The sequence below is a fragment of the Pavona decussata genome, unplaced genomic scaffold (genome assembly GCF_977016875.1).
Source record: "Pavona decussata unplaced genomic scaffold, jaPavDecu1.1 SCAFFOLD_9, whole genome shotgun sequence".
Classification (NCBI taxonomy): domain Eukaryota; kingdom Metazoa; phylum Cnidaria; class Anthozoa; order Scleractinia; family Agariciidae; genus Pavona; species Pavona decussata.
Genome location: NW_028145432.1, coordinates 1,365,633 through 1,384,052, shown reverse-complemented (window position 1 = coordinate 1,384,052; position 18,420 = coordinate 1,365,633). Strand labels below are relative to the sequence as shown.

At 40.6% G+C, this 18,420-nt stretch overlaps 2 protein-coding genes and 1 long non-coding RNA gene across 3 annotated transcripts in view; 2 read left to right on the top strand and 1 right to left on the bottom strand.

Moving 5' to 3' along the window:
- The window catches only part of LOC146488443 (retinal homeobox protein Rax-like), a 205,067-nt gene that overhangs the window by 40,482 nt on the left and 146,165 nt on the right, over positions 1–18,420 (bottom strand). The gene's annotated exons all lie outside the window — the stretch shown is intronic.
- Positions 6,133–11,416, top strand: LOC146488464 (uncharacterized). Its single transcript, XR_014865816.1, has 2 exons — positions 6,133–6,391; positions 11,312–11,416. It is a non-coding gene; the product is annotated as an uncharacterized LOC146488464 (long non-coding RNA).
- On the top strand, positions 11,610–13,977 carry LOC146488463 (uncharacterized). The gene is made up of 2 exons (XM_085117895.1): positions 11,610–11,718; positions 13,445–13,977. Exons 1-2 carry the CDS (start codon positions 11,649–11,651, stop codon positions 13,975–13,977), a joined length of 603 nt encoding a protein of 200 aa, XP_084974021.1. The 5' UTR covers positions 11,610–11,648.

Below are 18,420 nucleotides of genomic sequence, written 5' to 3'. Positions count from 1 at the left end.
GGGATTTTTGATACGCCAAATATCATGCAAGTCAAGTTCCCATTGTAAATGTTCTATGGCATTGATTACACACTGTCTGGGGACAAGAATCCCACCTTTTTTGTCAACAATAGGGTTTAACGGACAGTTGAAGTCCCCACCCATTATGATGTTTTCAGTTTCGAAATCATTTGTCTTTATACTTTGGAGAACCGAATAATAAAAATCAACTAATCTATTATCTTGATTAGGACCATATATGTTAACTAAAATAGCCCGTTCACCTTTCAAGAGTACCTTGAGCATAATATATCTACCATTTACGTCCGTGACTATTTCTTCAACTGTGCAATCAAAATTATTCCTTATTAGTATCGCTACCCCGCGAGAGCTACTAGCCCCATGCGAACAATAGAAGCATTCCCTTTTCCAGAATAACTCATTATCCTTTGTGGAATGTGTTTCCTGCAGAAAAATGACATCCGCTTTTTGTTTTTTACACCAAGTAAAAATTGTCCTTCTTTTACCGAAGTTGCTGATGTCTCTTACATTTAAAGAGAGAAATTTACCAACTACCATGTGACAGGATAAACTACAAACAAAGAAAAATAAACTTAAGACTACAAGGAGGGACGGATCGAGAGTAAATATTGTATGCACGAAGTAAAGATATGTTAATAGTTGTAGGCTTACAATTAAAACTTTTGTTGTCAAACCAAACCGAAAAATTAAGTACACACAGAATTAATCTTAAAACAAAAGCGAATACTAAGAAATAGAGTAACAAAACTTTTCTAGAGCTTACAAAGTTCGCTCCGGTGCCTTTTGGCACAGGCCGTCTGAACACAAGCGAATTCATCGCCAGGTATTAATTGTAAAGAGCGTTGCCGTTGTTGTGCTCCGAAGTAAGCAAATTTAATAAGTTATTCAACAGGTACTGCCTTACCGTCTATGAAAAGCTTTCCTCTTGTAAATCACACCTTCTTGCTGTTGTCGAAAGCCTCTTTCATGATTGGGAGTGCTTTTTTTCGGGTTTCGAAGTCATAAGGAGTGAAATCTTCCACAAATCGAATTCCGTTCAATGCTTTTTTATTTTCAGGCCTCTTAGCGACACGAAGAAATTCTCTCTTGAAAGGTCTGCTATCATCATATATCCTTTTCGTGCCTCGTGGCACATAGGGCCTTCACAGAGCTTCTCCGCTCCTCTCTATTGGTTGCTGCGGTCCGCACCTCCTCCCACGATCTCCAACCTGCTTCTTGCCTTTCTTTCTCCACTGTCCGTCTCCAGGTGGTTTTTGGTCTTCCCCTTCTCCTTTTACCTTCTGGTGCCCAGCTCATGGCAACATTGCAATCATCATTGCGATCTTTCCTAAGAATATGGCCAATCATTTTCCATCTTCGAGACATCACTTCCACACTCAGTGGCTTCATGCTTGCTCTTTCCAGTAGCTCTTTGGTACTGACATGGTCTTGCCATCGGATTCGGAAGATCTTACGTAGGCATCTATTATGGAACACATTCACTGCTTTATCATCTCCTTTGTTCATCTTCCATGTCTCAGATCCATAGAGTAACACTGGCACTACTAGTGTTTTATACAGCCTCAGTTTTGTTTTCCTCGAGATGTTATTAGAGATCCAGATCTTCTTTAGTTTGTTAAAGGCACCTCTGGCTTTCGATAACCTGTTCTTCAAGTCCTTCATACCACCTCCCTCTTTACAAACTTTCGCCCCCAAGTACACAAACTCTTCGACATCTTCAATATCCTGCCCATTTATTATGATGTTTTCTTGGTTCCTTGCATTGATCCTCATCGTTTTTGTCTTTTCTCCGTTGATTTTGAGTCCCACTCGTCTGGCCTCTTCGTCCAGCCTTGTCGTTTTATCCTGAATCTGCTGCTTGGTAGATGAAAGCAGAGCTATATCGTCCGCAAAGTCCAAGTCGTCCAGTTTTGAAGTAAACTTCCACCTAATACCGTTTTCACCACTGCCAACCGCTCTTCGCATTACCCAATCCATAACAATCAAGAACAAGAATCCCGACATATTGCATCCTTGTTTTACCCCAGTTTTTATGTCAAACCACTCACATGTTTCCCCCTGATCTTCTACAGCACACTTGAAGTCGTCATAAAATACTCTTACCATTTTCACGATCTTCTCCGGGATTCCATACTTAGCCATTATTACCCACAGGCTTTCTCGGTGGATAGAATCAAAAGCCTTCTCAAAGTCTACGAAGTTCAGGTACAGGGTTGCCTGCCATTCGCTGACTTGCTCAATAATGTTCCGCAGGATGAAGATCTGGTCTGTTGTACCCCTCCCCTTTCTATAACCTGCCTGTTCCTTCCTCAGCCTTCTATCCACTCCATTTCTCACTCGCTCTATGATGATTCTACCGAGTACCTTCCCCACAACGGACAGTAAGGTTGTTCCTCTCGAATTTTTGCATTCTTTGAGATTCCCTTTCTTCGGCAACTTGATAATTAGCCCTTGCTTCCAGGGTTGGGGGATCTTCTCAGACGTCCATACTTTTCCTAACAACTGATGGATTTTTGTTGCTGAAAACTCTATGTTTGCTTTCAATAGTTCGGCCGTGATAGAGTCAGTTCCTGGCGCTTTCCCATTCTTCAATCTTTTTATAGCTTGTTTGACTTCACCTAAAGTTGGTTCACTGATTGAGATCTCTTCAATGACGTCATTTAGTTCTAATTCATATACCTCATCACTTAAGACTGGGTTTTCTGGTTGGTCTCTATTGAGTACTTCTTTAACGTGCTCCGTCCATCGTGCCTGTACTTCGCCTTTTTTATTGAGAAGGTTTCCATTTTTATCAAACACTGCTGTGCTTTGCTTAGGTTTTTCATTGCATAATATCTTGGTGAGCCCGTATAGTGTCTTCATGTGTTGGTTTCCTGCAGCCTCCTCCGCCTCACAAGTGATCTTCTCCATCCATTTCTTTCTGTCTGTCTTTATGCTTCTCTTCACTTCCCTGTTCTTTTCTGCATACTTGGCCCTAAGCTGCTTCTTGACCCTTTCTGACCGTGTTCCCAGGATCTTCCTATTAATTTCCTCTCTTTGGTTTATGAGGCTCCATGACTCCTCACTTATCCACGGCTTCTTCTTCTTCCGAGGTCTACCTAAGACTGATTCCGCCACCTCTGTATATGCCTTCTTCATCACCTCAAAGTCTTGTTCCACTTCTTCGCTTTCTTCAACTGCTGTTTCCTCGTTCTCCAGGACTTGGTACCTATTTTGCAAGGCAACGTTAAACCGCCGTAACACCTCTTCATTCCTCAACCTTGCTGTATCGTATTTGACTCTACATCTTTTCTTCCCTGCTGTTTGTTTACTCAATCTCAACTTGACTACTGTACATACAAGATGGTGGTCGCTTCCGATATCTGCAGACCTGTATACTCTCGTATCTTTCACCGAATTCCTAAATCGCCTGCTGATTAATACATGGTCTATCTGGTTCATGGTATTCCCATCGGGGGAAACCCACGTTACTTTGTGGATGGTCTTATGAGGAAACAATGTCCCTGTTATAACTAGTTCATTCATATCACACATATCGCAAAGCCTTTCTCCATTATCATTTCTTTGCCCCAGTCCATGTTTACCCATCACACTTTCATACGCCCAGTTGTCGTTTCCAACCTTAGCATTCATGTCCCCCGTGACAATTAACATATCATGCTCATTGACACTGTCTAGCACATCCTGTAGCCTCCCATAGAACTCATCTTTTATCTGCTCATCTGTATCTTCAGTGGGTGCATATACATGTATGATCGTAAGTTTTATGTATTTGGAATAAAATCTGGCTTGAATAACCCTTTCGCTGATCGGAGTCCATTCCATCAGAGATTGTGCTGCATGTTTTGACATCAGTATGCCGACTCCCTCTCTATGGTTGTCATCATCTCTTCCGGAGTAAATGATGGTTTCACCCTCTGCAAGTCGCATTGTTCCTTGTCCTGTCCAGTGTGTTTCACTGATGCCCATTACGTCTATACCTCTCTTTGTCATTTCTCTCGCCGCCTGTGCAATGTTGCCACTCCTGTAAAGCGTCCTTACGTTCCAGTTGCCTATCTTCATGGTGTATTTAGGGTGTATCAGTGGCTTGATCAGCCCGGAGGCGTCCTGCTGGCTTTTGCTCCCGTGCGTCATTAACTCTCTCCGATGAGGTACTGCCACAGTTCCCCTTTGAAATAGTGAATTCACTCCGCTTCTGGTTTCTGTAATAATTGTTTTTTTTACGGGAGAGGGTTATCAGCCCTCTGCCCAACCCACAACCTGGAGGGCCAGTGGGATCACTCTTTGTCTGGCCCCTACCCTTTGACCTGTTTGGCATGGGTGTCCCTGCCAGGAGTACAAGACTCCAGCCAACATAGCTCTAGGGGTCACTGGAGCACGCAAGCCGCCTCACCACGACAAGGTGGCGATCCCAATCAAGGCGGGAAAGGTCTGCTATAGAGTTTAGCAATGATTTGTCTCGGTTTGCCATCTTGTTTCTTGCCGGTACTGTGTACGTTTTCTATTTCGCCGATGTCATCTTGGAACCCAAGAAGAGTAAAGTAATTCTGTATTATCGTAAAGCAATTTTCGCCATCCTCTTCAGCCACACCCAGCACCCGAATATCAAAATCTCGTGAATATCTTTCCAAGCGTTCTACTCTTTTCTTCAACTTCATGCTACATTCTTGAAGAGACTTCTCTGTTTCATTTAGCGTTGTATTCAAGCCGCCAACATCTTCTTCGAGCTTCTCTACTTTCGGCTTCAACTGGTCGATTTCATCAATTTTTGAAAAGACGTTTTCAATCTTCGCAAGTCGGGCATCGATGGTGTTTTTAAAAGTTGCGAGTTCGTCACTAATTATTTGCATTTGTTTTGTAAGGTCACTTCGAAGGGATTTGAGCTCTTCAAGAATGGCGTCGTTCATGGTCGACTCTTCCTTCGTTACCTTTGACTTTTCTTTTGGTTTCCGCTCAACAATTCCTGCTTTGCCTGTTCTTTTTCCTGATCTAAGTCGTACACCAGACATACAGCACGAGTGGTAACGAGTAAGGCTAATTCTAAGTCGAAAATACGTTTGCTCGGCACGGAGCTCACAAGACACGTCTTTACTACATAGTGTCCAGTCCCAGTCCATGTTTTCCAAATTTTTGCACGAACAAAGAAATATAATTTCTTATTCTTTTGGCTTTTCGGCTCATGGCAGCTGAAGACACCTACTTTTCGCGGAACAATATTGTTTAACTTTAGGAAAGACCAGTTAAATTTAACGTTCAACATAAATGGAGTTGCTTTGTCAGTAAACCATAACCAGTAATGGATGACTTGATCCTGAGCTTTGAGAACGACAACTCTTGACCCGAATAAAACAAGTTGGACACCTATCCTTGTATTCCTAAAATCTGTCCCGTAACACATGCTATACTTCAACTGAACTGCCCCCAGTTCCCACTGCTCTGATACGTCAGAAATATTTCATTTCACTCAAACGCCAGAATTTCCATATATAATGGGGCGTAGGGAACAGGCGGGTCAGGTTTGATATTTCAGTGACTAACCAATATTTACACTGGTAATAAATGAATTATGAGCATTAATTGAACGCCAGAAAAAATCCCGAACAAATTAAGTATTGTTCAACTCCAAAACATGTAGCTAGAGCTAAGACTGACTCAGAGGCTAACACAAAACAGCCTTCTCCATGGCCTCAGTTGTGGGATCGACTCGGTTGACCTTTCTAATTCTCGATGTGTTGTTAGGAGTTGTATTTGTGGTGACAAACAGACTTCTCAGGAAGCGCTTTCGAAAGTCAATTCGGTAATTAAACGTTTACGAACAGGCATGATTTTCTTTTCTCCTTTGTTGAATCCCACTAGACAGGGTCATTTTCTAATTCTCTTACTGTACGTTTATTTTCGCTTTCCTGAGAGTAAAACTATGAGCGTTATATAGCTTAAAAATGCCTTAATACATGTTTTGTTTAAACTATTCACTTATGCCACTTCTCCACGTTTTTTTAATGATGAAGAATTCGCGCTTTTTCGTGTCATTTGACAAAAGCTAACAAACCGTCTACGTCGATTTTTAGAAACAACTACAAGAAAAAAATTTACTTAGTTCGTTTATTAAAGTGTTTTCATTAAACAATTCTTGGATGTTGTTTTCGTTTCAGACCATGTTTTAGTTGATCATGTCATGGGTGCAGTTGTAGTTTCCGACGAGTTTGAATGCCAACTAAAATGCCTTGGAAATGACTCCTGCAAGTCATTTAATGTTCATCCTGGCGCTGACAGTGGAAGACACATTTGTGAACTGAACAGCAAAACACGGCACATCAAACCGCGTGATTTTCGAAGGAAGAAAAGATCTAGCTATTATGGCGCAGTTAAGGTAAGTTGAATGTTTATTCATCGAATTTTCGCGTAGACAGAAGTTCAAAGCAAATCGGAGTTTTTATTTTCGTCAGTATTGGAAAATGGGGTGATATAATTGTTCAGATAAATAGTTTGTTGGCTGTTTAGAACAGCTGACAGTTAATTACACGTTCGTTCGATTCCTTTTTTTATCGTCATCTATAATTGCGACTCTAAATGCAGGCGAAGAGCAATGACTAGGAATGATCATTATTCTCTTAATATATAAATTTAGGCAAGCCTAAAAGCGTAGCTCCACAATTACTTTTTTAATAGCATTATATAAGTCTCCCTTTCCTATGAAAATAACAACCTTACAAAATTCTTCATCCTTTCTTTAGTTATATTTATTTTTAGTGCATTGGCAGCAAACTGCTTATCAACAATAAGAATTACAATCTTTATAACACTGAGGGCAGAATTCCAGAATGCTGATTAATTGAGACAGAGGGCACTGAGGGCAAAATTAATGGATGCTAATTAATCGAGACAGAGCGTATTTTACTCTCACGTACTCGATGGTCGTCTTCCTATCATCACTTCATCTTTGTGCGGAATTCTCTTAGAAGAGCAAAGTTCGAGAGCAGCGTCGTGTCCCAAAAGAATCATTTAAAATTTATAACTCAGTCAATGTTGCTCCTACTGAAATCTAAATAAACGTCAACAAAAAGGGAACCCGGGGAAACCACTCTTTGTTTCTTGACAGGGATCTTTAAGAGCTTAATTAAAAGTTGTGTGTGTTTACAACTGCATGAGAACCGTGCGGTGCGAACGAAATTGCCCCGAAACAAAATGTTTAAAAATTATTTTCTCCAGGAATATTTTTCCTATCGAAACGATTGAAGAATATTTGCAAAGCAAAATAGCTATTTGTGAAGCTGACTAAAAATATATTTTGGTTTTGCTTTGAATCGTTAAAGATGCAAGATACTCAGTTATGTAAGACTTTCTTCCAGTTGATCTTAAAGGGAAAAGGAAAAACCTATTTTGATTTTGCATTGTGGAAAGAACATTACGACGAAACAGACACACATTACCATCTTCTGTTCGCGTGCGTTCAAGCAGTGGAATTTTGAATTTATTTCTTTGTTTTTGTTATTGTTGCTGTGCTTTGTTTGGTTTATATAGCTGTCTTAAAGTTCAATTTTATCCCTGGTTCAGTTTTATATTTCCTTCTTTTAGATATGTGAATGCATGGTAATAGGAAGAATACAAGTGAACTGGAGATACAATTGATTCTCAACATAACATTGAACTCTTTTCTTATAACGTTTGTAATTAATTTTCATGACGTCGTTTGCCTTATAATGTTTTGGGTAAAATTCAATTTAAACAACACTAATCAGTCTGGAAACCTTTTTTTTTTTTACACTCATCCTAGGATCAATTCATGATTTTAAAAATGCTTCCTGTTTCTACGATATCTTTTGACATTTTATACTTTGAAGGATGTTTAAGGTACCTGCCATAGCCCCACGGAAGCGTTAGAGAGAGAGAGAGAGAGAGAGAGAGAGAGAGAGAGAGAGAGAGAGAGAGAGAGAGAGAGAGAGAGAGAGAGAGAGAGAGAGAGAGAGAGAGAGAGAGAGAGAGAGAGAGAGAGAGAGAGAGAGAGAGAGAGAGAGAGAGAGAGAGAGAGAGAGAGAGAGAGAGAGAGAGAGAGAGAGAGAGAGAGAGAGAGAGAGAGAGAGAGAAAAATTCACCGTCGTTTGCTCATGTTCTCCACAAAACCTTGAATTAGGTCATTTCATGTTGTTGTTTTGTGAAGGACGGCAAAGAAATGTACCGAAAATTTAAAATGAATGTGCAGAGCGATTGGTTTTGTTCATTGTCCATTTAGCAGCGTTGTCGCTGCCGCCGTGGTTTTTTAAGAGCGTCTGCCTGAGAGAGTGGGGCAGGCTTGGAAATAAGGGTCGGCCGAATTTTGCTCAAAATTAGCACCCAAAGTTAACGTGAGGACTTGTGCAATATACCATAGTTTCAGCTTCATTGACCTTATTTGGGCTGAGTTCTTGGTAACGGCCTTTTTGAGGGTCCCCTGAGGCTGATTTTCAGCTTAATTTTGATCACTTCTCTTACTTCGCTTACAATGCTAGAAAATAATTCAGTCAAACCAAGAGTCATTTATTGCTAGCTCAACTCTTGTACTTGCTTTAGCAAAACTTATGACCCACAGGAATGTTTCTGTTGCACACGTCAATAATTTAAAGTTGTGGCTCTTATCGGCATATAATGACAAACCGGAAATACCCCAACTTTAAGCCCAATTACCTTTGATGCCCACTTTTGAAGTAAGATTATTCAGTCCAACATAATCATGAGGTGTATCCCTAACTATATGACAATCAAGAGGAAAATACTAAGGTTAATCTTTTTTCACTTTACAGCTAAGCTTAGAAGATACTGATGAAGCCACTTCCGGTGACATTCCTCTTTGCGTACCACTAGACGGATGGTCAACACACTATGTACCAGTAGATACAAAATGACCTAGCATTATCTAAGTTTATTGCAATTAAATTCAAGGCCACCAACTAACATTTGCATTCAAATTTTAAGAAGCAAGGTCTGTTTTAAGATATTCTTAAAAGAAACGTAACTGCATTGCGTACGGAACGAAACCATAAATTCCATTCTCTTTCCAAGCCTGCCCCACTCTCTCAGGCAGACGCTCTTAACAGGGTTCCCTGACATATTTGGCGCTCGGACTGATAAAAATTTTTGAAAAATCATAACTCAGTCAATATTGCTCCTACTTAAATAATTCTGGCTTTACAAAAACTTTAAGACCGGAAAAAATAACTCTTGGTTGTGGCCCGAAATTATTTGAGCGCTTAAAACTTGTGCGTATTTATACAGTCCAACAGTCCAAGTACATGGGAGCAGAGCGGTGCAAATGTATTGCATGTACACGGCTCCAAAACAAACTATACAAAAACAAAATTTATCTACGAATACTGGTAATATGGGAACGATTGAAGCAGAGCTTTTAAACTTGTTGTTGTTTACAAACACATGAGAGACGTGCAGTGCGAATGACAAAACACGGCCACGAAACAAAATGATCAAAAATTAATTTCTACCAGAATATCGGTGATATCGAGAATTAAACGATTAAAGTATCTGTGTAAAGCTTGAAACACGTAACGTAAAGAAAAATTATCGATTGTTGCCTAGGAGAAAGCATTTTCGTGTACAAATGATCTGTAAACGGCCGTCGAATTACACGTAAACATAGCAAGATTTTTTGCGAGAGCAAGTTAGCGGGGAAAAATGTTTGGAAATTCAAATCTGTGTCAATTCTACTCCTATAGTAATAATTCTAGTCTCTAAATAAACGTCTAGAAAAGGCAAATACAGAAAAATACTCTTTGGTGTTTGGTAGGATTTTTTCAGAGCTTTGAAACTTGTGGGTGTATAGAAACACACGAGAGCCGTGCGGTGCGAATGAAAGAAACACGGCCACGAAATAAAATTTTCAAAAATTAACTTCTCCTCGAATGTAGGTGGTATCGAAAGCGATTAAAGTGTCTGTGTAAAGCTATTTTTAAGTTCTGAAAGTTACCGTAACTGATCACGAACGCGTTATATTGGCAAATGTGAGGCTTCTCTAAACTTACTTTTACGGCCGGCCTGCTCTTGTCATCCATCGCTGTCTTTCACGTTGAACTTGCTTAATCGTCTCCACTTTTTTGCTTTCTTTCTCTCCCTCTTTTCTCTTCAATTCTTTCCACGTTTGTCGACATATCCAACGAATACATATAAATTGACTTCGTATTTATGTTCTTTAGCATCTTTGTTGTTTTCCTTAAACGCAGCTAACCATGCAACTTCCCGCCGAACAAACACGGGTGCATTAGCATCGTGGGATTGCGTATGGACATACGTACGGATGGACGGACTGAAGTGACATCATAACCAAACCAAAATTTCTCGCATTCACGGGTTACCCAATTCTCTCTCCTTCGGCACCCGGAGCCCCGCTATAATTTAATTAATTTTTTTAAAATTATTCATGTTAATTTTTTTTTACCCTTTTGGGTGTTTATGGAATGTTTTATTGAATGTGCCCAAGAGTTGCTCGTGCCGTACAACTAAATGCATGAACCAATTTTCTTTTACAACATTTCCAGTGAAAACAACAACACAGTGAAAGCCCGGGAAAGGGAAATAGCACTACTACTACTGCTACTACTACTACTACTACTACTACTACTACTACTACTACTACTACTACTACTACTACTACTAGTTCTCGATACGAATCTGTGTTTGGATGGCACACCCGAACTTTGAAAAAAAGTAGATTCCTTTCTGTCCCAAAACCCGCTGTAACAAAAGGGGTAAGGTGTTAGTTTCGCCATTTTCTCGGCCGAACATGTTTTGCAAAGTAAGAAACAGGTAAGGTTTGCTTAGGCCATCAGCACGCTTACGGGTATACTAAATTTTTCAAGTTATAACCTATCAATGAAACACATCACGTGGTACAAAATCAAACGGCAGTTACCAGACGATGTCTTCCGGGGCCGATTTTTTCGGCAAGAAAAGATAAACAAAGAACTTCAAAGTTTTAGGTCTTAACTGTTCAAATCTAATCATAGTGTGTGGATTTGATTGTGAATTTCGTTGTTATTTTGCATTGCTGCAATAAATCGCCGTTAATCGTCAACTTTGGTTTTCCGTGTTACTTTGCATGCTACCCTCGAAACGACCTGTAAAATAGTCCCTACACTTTGCCGCGACAAATCTTGGAGATCGTTTTCTCGTTCACAGTTTGGTGCTAGTCGCTGCAAGCGTTACGCGGACAATCATTCAGCCTTGGATAGTATCTTCCGATACTCCCCAGCCTCTTGAAGGAGTTTATTTACTAAGTATTTATCATTTCCTTTGCGTAACTTAGGCTTCCGGCGTCGTTGTGTCTCATGACATGAAAAAACAAAGAAGGAGTGGCGAATGTTACCCAGGATACAAAGGAAAACATTGCAAAGCTCGTGTTTGTGAGTAACGTTTTTAAATTGGGATTGTTTTTATTCTGCGTTAACCGTTTAAGCCTCCGTAACAATTGTAAATCTGAAATAAATGAGATGGTATATTTAAAGCCTGGTGAATGAATAACACATCATTCTCAATGTAAATCTGTTTTGGAAAAGCACTTACAAGAGTATTTAATTTTCTTTGTAGCAAAGCCCCATTCTTGCAAAGACATTCGGGATTTTGGATACTCTAAAGGAGACGGGATGTACTGGATCGAGCCTGACAAGAGTGGAAACCCTTTAAAAGGTTATTGTGACATGACGACTGACGGAGGTAAGGTTTCGACTGTTACAAGAGGAATTGGAAAGACGTCTACCTATCTCCTTTGTTCCTTCGTTCCTTCATTCATTCCTTCCTTCCCCCTTCCTCCACCCCTCTCTTCCTCCATTCCTTCCTTCCTTCCTTCCTTCCTTCCTTCCTTCCTTCCTTCCTTCCTTCCTTCCTTCCTTCCTTCCTTCCTACCTTCCTCCATTACTCCCTCCATCCATTCCTCCCTTCCTCCATTCCTTCCTTCCTTCCTTCCTTCCTTCCTTCCTTCCTTCCTTCCTTCCTTCCTTCCTTCCTTCCTTCCTTCCTTCCTTCCTTCCTTCCTTCCGTCCGTCCGTCCGTCCTTCCTTGCTTCCTTCCTTCTGCTTCCCTCCCTCCCTCACTTCATTAACACGTTGACCGAGTAATTGACAATGATTGGTCGGCTGATCAATCAATCCATCGATTGGTGGCATAGACAGATCTAATCTTTTTGGTTAAATTCTAGCCGGTGAAAACGTTTCATGCATGAAAAAAACGTCAGTACAGTAGTCATCTGTCACGTTCCACTAAACTCTGTGATCGGTGCTTCTCAAAGAGTGTTCAACCCATTTTTTTGGGACATGTAGTTTTCCACGCATATCCTCTTTCTATCCTCCTTCCTCCATTACTCCCTCCATCCATTCCTCCCTTCCTTCCTTCCTTCCTTCCTTCCTTCCTTCCTTCCTTCCTTCCTTCCTTCCTTCCTTCCTTCCTTCCTTCCTTCCTTCCTTCCTTCCTTCCTTCCTTCTGTGACACGGGTTTTTTTCATGAACTTCGAAATACAGCAGAACCTAATACAAAATTACATAAATTAATCTTCAGAAAATACATGAAATTAAATGCAAGGTTTGTACACAATGCTAGTGACTAAAACTAGAAGCAGGAGACACGAAGGCTGCTCTGGATCCAATAATATACTAAAGATAGACAAAATGTCATGATACAAGAACCTTGTATAGTCATGAAGACAGAAACCGAATGCACAAAATGAAGCAATAAAGCAACAAAATAAGCTCACCCTGACGGCGGAACATCTTAGAGACACTAAAAGAAATACAAACTATGTAAGCTTATGGAAATTACAAATTAATTACATACGAAATCACAAAAGGAAACGATGACAAAAGGCTAAACTGAGGCGAAACGCTACAGTCACATGGCGCGAGTTCACGGCCACAGATGAACAAAACTGTACGAAATGGAACTAAAAATACTAAGAATGGCCACAAAAACCTATGCAAAAGAAAGTATAATATCTAAACTAAATGATTATGGACGGATAACGAAATGATGGGTGCGACTTACCGATTAAAATACAAAAATACGACGAAAACAATGAAGACTAGTGAGTACAATCTTCTCCATGCAAACGACACAAAACAACGGTGTGCGCATGCGCGGTCGTGTTGGCCCACAGGGTACCCATGCCTGAATGAGTCCTACCTACCTACCTACCTTCCTTCCTTCCTTTATCTTTGCCGCTATTAAAAAGTGAAACCATTTACTCATTGTTTCTGAGGTGTTTATAGAGCACCGTAGTAAATAGGAACTATTCCACCGGGATGACGCGCAATTCTTCAGAAACAGACCTTCAAGATGATTTAAATTTTAGTTTAAGTTTAAGGGCAAGAATTCATCTCCAAAGTACATTAATCTTAGGTTTATATTCATACAGCACCAATAATCGAGGCTTTATAATGACTGATTTCAGGGGGGTGGCTTCTCATCTCCAACATCGTACTGCAGAGCTCCACTCCTCCATCTGAGCTACCTGTTAAGACTTCCTACCGCGGGATAAGCAGTGATCAGATGGTTCTCACCAAAACCGCCATGAAAGAGCTGATAACACACATGTCATTTACTCAGATCAGATTCCACTGCAGTAAACAGCTGGAGCGTATGTTCCACGTGACTACAGCTGCTAACAGGTCTGGTGAAGCTGTAGTCCAGTGTTTCAGCAGTCAGACGAATGTCATGCCCGCCTCGTGTGGATCATTTCTGAGAATGCAAAACGACAATTCCAAGTTAGCTGGAGTCTGCAAAAAATGGGGCTGGGAAAGTGGTGCGTATAGGGTTGGTAAATGGGGTCATAGCAAGGATGAGGAGAGGCTGTACGTGTACCCTGCTTATGCGGTTGGCTTATATCATTGGAGGCTTACTTCCACTGGTATTGTTCTCTGCGATGATAATAAGAAGACAGCTACTGCGTCGACTGGTGATTTCTGGAAAGTGTTTGTTCGCTAAAACCTGATGATCGACCTAACGTACTGAAACAGGATATAAGATACGTACTTATGAACACGATAGTCAGGTGCTGTTACCATGTTGAAATGTTCGTATCTTTTGCATCCAGCTTTGCACAAGGATTTAGCTTTTTATTGTTGCTTAGCGTAACATTTCATTTTTAAGGGAATTGTTTACCGTATTTACATTTATGCACATTCACCCGTGGAAGGGATACTGTCAATTAAGTGCTCCATTTTTATGCTTTCTGCTATTTGCTAACACAATAATCCTATAAAAGCCAACAGTACTTGTCCTCGTGGCACCACAAACTTCATTATGTTAACCGCTTTGCGGATTGTTGACTTACTTTAAAGCTACTGCAGTTTTATATATACAAAAACCGATCATGATTCTAAACTTAAAACTTACACGAACTTTTCCAAACGCCGTCATTTCCCGTTCGAAACAGTACTATTTTGACTCCAAAAGTGTGGCTGCCAAGCGCGGCCAAAACATAACGTGATAAGCGTATGTGACGTCACTTTATTTGATAACAAAACAAAAATGGTGGCGGAGTAAAGCCACTTCACAGAGCATGCAGTCGTTCTTTTGGAGGTGGAGCGCCTAATAAGTACTGATTTTTTACAAGAGATGTGGAGGAAAAATACCTAAACTTCTTCTGAACCAGCAGTTTGGGACAAAAGCATCAAAGTGATTGTAGTTAAAGCGATTCAAGGTCTGCTAGTCTGCTACTCGGTGTTTTTCGGCTTGAAGCTTTTTCTGTAGCTTCAAACGGCACTCATGGTTTTTAGGGATCTGTCTCAGAGTGAGATATAACTCAAGAGGAAGTCAAACAGATTATATCATTTGAAAAATAGGACAGGTAATTCCGTGGTCTTTGTTAAATTCGGCGTGATGCTGCAACGCGCGACAAGCGCGTGGTCTTCAATGTAAATAAGACACGATCTTATAAATTTCGTCAGACATTTCTAAACTCGACTAGTTGATTAATTATTTTGGTACTACCTTTTGACATCTGACTGCAGTTGTAGCCAGTTTCATCTGTTGCGGTCTGTTTAAAATTCTGATGCAGCTTTTTTTTTAATCTTAAAAGATTCATTACCGGTTAGTAAATTCCCGAAGACAGACGATAAATCAACTTCAAATCAATGTTGGTTCTTGGATGGAAATTATTCCCGTTATTACCAACAAATGACAAGAACCAAAGATCTCTGTGAACATGTATTTACAAAATTAACATTTAATAGCTCTTCTAACAAGTTCACAAATAATGAGACGCTGTCCCTCTTTGTTTACCCCGAGTTATGCCTCTGCTCGTCCTCTATCTCAACACCCGTGTGAAATTGGTATTCGAATATAAAGTAAGAACATTCAGCTTCCTGTATGAATATTAATCTTTAGGAATTGTTGTTGTTTTTCCGCTTGTAAAAGCTAACAGTTGAAAAGGAGGCTTTGCCTAAACGCTAACAGAATTCGACGCAGAATCGTTTCCAAAAGCCGAGAAAATGTTTTTTGTGTCATATACACTTTAAAGACAGACACATTTACATGCCTCAAATCAAGAATCAATCTCTTCTTGCCTAAAGACTGGATGGTAACGGAAACTGGGTTAACTATATCAGGCTGATGGGCCAAAAGCTCAACACACTTAGTTATTAACAAATTTGAGATAGCCTCTAAAACAAAATGACCTTCTTAACGCTCAAAAGTATTTTAGAACTAACTTTGGAAGGCGGGAGAGCCACAAACGAGAATATATAACCATCCTGCACAACGCTTAAAAGAAGCCTGATGAGCTAATTTCACCCATTCATCATAACATAAGGTCAAACGACCACGAACCGAAGGCTGATGATCCAAAAGCTCAACACACTTAGTTTTTAACACACGGGCAATTATCAAAGATTAGGAGTACGTTCGATGACCTCGTTCCCAGGCTTTCTCTCCTTTGCCAAGTAGGTGATGATGTTATTCGCCCCTGCAAAATCTGCGGGGGATGCTACATACGCTTCCCCTAAGATCCATTCATTTGTTGATCGATCGACCGTCCCATACAATCTCGACTTACAGTTATAGCCTCTGAAACAAAATGACTTAAAGGGCATAAGTATTTTAGAATTAACTTTGGAAGGCGGGAGAGACAAAAACGAGATTTTATAACGGTAGCGCATAACGGTTAAAAAGAAGCCTGAAGCGCCTAGTTTCAGCAATCCACTATAACGTAAGGCCAAGCGACCACAAAGCAAAGGGATAATTGATTGACCTGATGTAAACTCACAGTTAAACAGCTGCGGAATCTAAATTATTTGAATCTGAAATATCGTCATAGCAAATGTTACTTAAATGATTAGAAACAAAAATTGAATCGACAACACTTTAGACATTTTCTTGATCACGAGCTAGTCATTGACTAGACTGGAACTAATTGAGAGGGCATTGAGCTCTCAAATGTCCTGGCTTGTTACAGGCAAAACAAGAACCTGCTTTGGTTTGAACCCTGGTCTTAAGTGTTGGTATAGGTCTAGCAGCATTGCTGTAAAATTTGCTGGAAGTAGCGACGGCTGCAAGTGGCGTTAATTCGGAAGGCTCATTTCTTTTGACCTCAAACTTTGACTTGTTTCGCGCCTAGCTCTTTTTGGCTTGGGTACCCGCTGTAGTTCCTGTTTGAATAATCTTTTTCTCCGTTTATTCCGTTTATATTGTCGTATTAACCGCCAACCAAAATTCAGAAATGTCGGCCAAAAGAATGTGTTTCTGTCTCTCTGACAAAATTTTCTTACCTTTCTCGAGGGTAGCGTGGAGTGTGTCAAACTGATGGGAGGAACATGTTTCTTTAGCTTCTTCAATGGCGTCGACAACTTTAATATTAAACCCGTACTGGTCCTCGTTTCCTTCTTTCTTGAAACGATTTGGTTCATTGAATCTGAGCTTCTTTATCTTTTTGAGATAACAATCGGCAATGTCCGCATGGGATCGCTTGAGATCGGTCAAGGAACAGCGCGGGGGGGGGGGTCCTGGGGTGCCTGTGACTCCCCCTTTGTCAACAGCATACAAGCCTAAAGCCAGCGACGCACCTGGCGATTTTATACGTCGATCGCCGCGATCGGCGAAAATTGGCAGGTGTGCCCGTTGCAGCGATTGCGATTTTCGCCGATCGCTGCGATCAGCGTTTAAAATCACCGATATCTGGCGTGTCAGCCGGCATTAAATTCGCCGGCATTCGCTAAGTATGCCCGTTCCTGCGATTTTCTACGCAGGGGCGTAGCCAGGATTTTTCCAGAGGTAAGCACAATTTTCTAAATCCCCCCCCCCCCAAACCTCTCAATTTTTAATGAATAAATTTTCTTTATCGTCAGGATGGTGAGGTTTAATATGCCGTAAGTGTAAGCGTGATATGAAATGGCAACTGCGCCGTTAACTTCTTTGCTGCTTCCTTGGGTTCATTGAAGTGCTTCGATCCCTTAATTCATTCATTCGTTAAGCCAACAAGCTAGCGGTATCTCAGGGTTTTATTCACAAATGAGCACTTCTTACCGCTGTGGGTCACATTGTTTTTAAGCAGCATTAAGTACGCGCTTACTCAGTATAAATCTACAAAAACAATCAAAGTTTACATGTCTATAGATCTCCATCGCCATGAGCATAAAAACTGAGGCACTGCAAATTAATATAACCATAGATACTTTAGCTTTCATAAAGAAAAAAGGGATATAACGGTTTACTGTTACAAACACAAAGCTAACCGTCTGTCTTTCCTTCCAGCAAAGACAGGAATGACCTAATTCAGGTCTATTTCCTTGTGTTTGTGAATATGTATTACGGATAGCGAGGACAACTTCGCATCTGACATAGCACTCCGAAGTTTTTTCATGCTACTAAAGCACCGCTCTGCAGCACATGTAGCCTCTTGACTGCTATAGCAATTGTAGGGTAAAATACTAGGACAGAAAAGTCCAGCGTCTCCACCAAGGTCTGGGGAGTGCCATCCTCAACCAACAGCCACTTATGACGCCACCTAGTCACTTCTCGTTTTATTCATTTTATTTTATTTTATTTTATTTTCGACTTTTTCAGGTACGCACGTGCGTATGTGCGTACAGGTAACTACGCCCCTGCTACGGTCATTGCTTCGAATCGCCATTAAAGCAAAGCCATCAGGTTGGGCGATTTTATCATATGACTTTTCAAAACTGCCACATTGCCGCGATCGGCGAAAAAAATCGCCAAGTGTGTTTGCGTCAATCGGTAGCGAAAATCGCTTGCGATCAAATTCGCCGCGATCATCGTATGAAATCGCCAGGTGTGTCGCTGGCTTCATAATTCAGTATGGTGAAAACACACAAATCCGAAGAATCAATTTTTCCAGTGCTATGTAGTTACATAATCCATTTGCCGAACATCTGCAGTGGACCACGTTCTTGTTTGTAACCAAAATTCTGA

Bases quoted from the DNA above. Each gene is read 5' to 3' on its own strand.
- LOC146488463 (XM_085117895.1), top strand. From the start codon at position 11,649: ATGTACTGGATCGAGCCTGACAAGAGTGGAAACCCTTTAAAAGGTTAT. The intron at 11,719-13,444 runs GTAAGGTTTCGA...GACTGATTTCAG, and splicing joins TGACATGACGACTGACGGAG to GGGGGTGGCTTCTCATCTCC.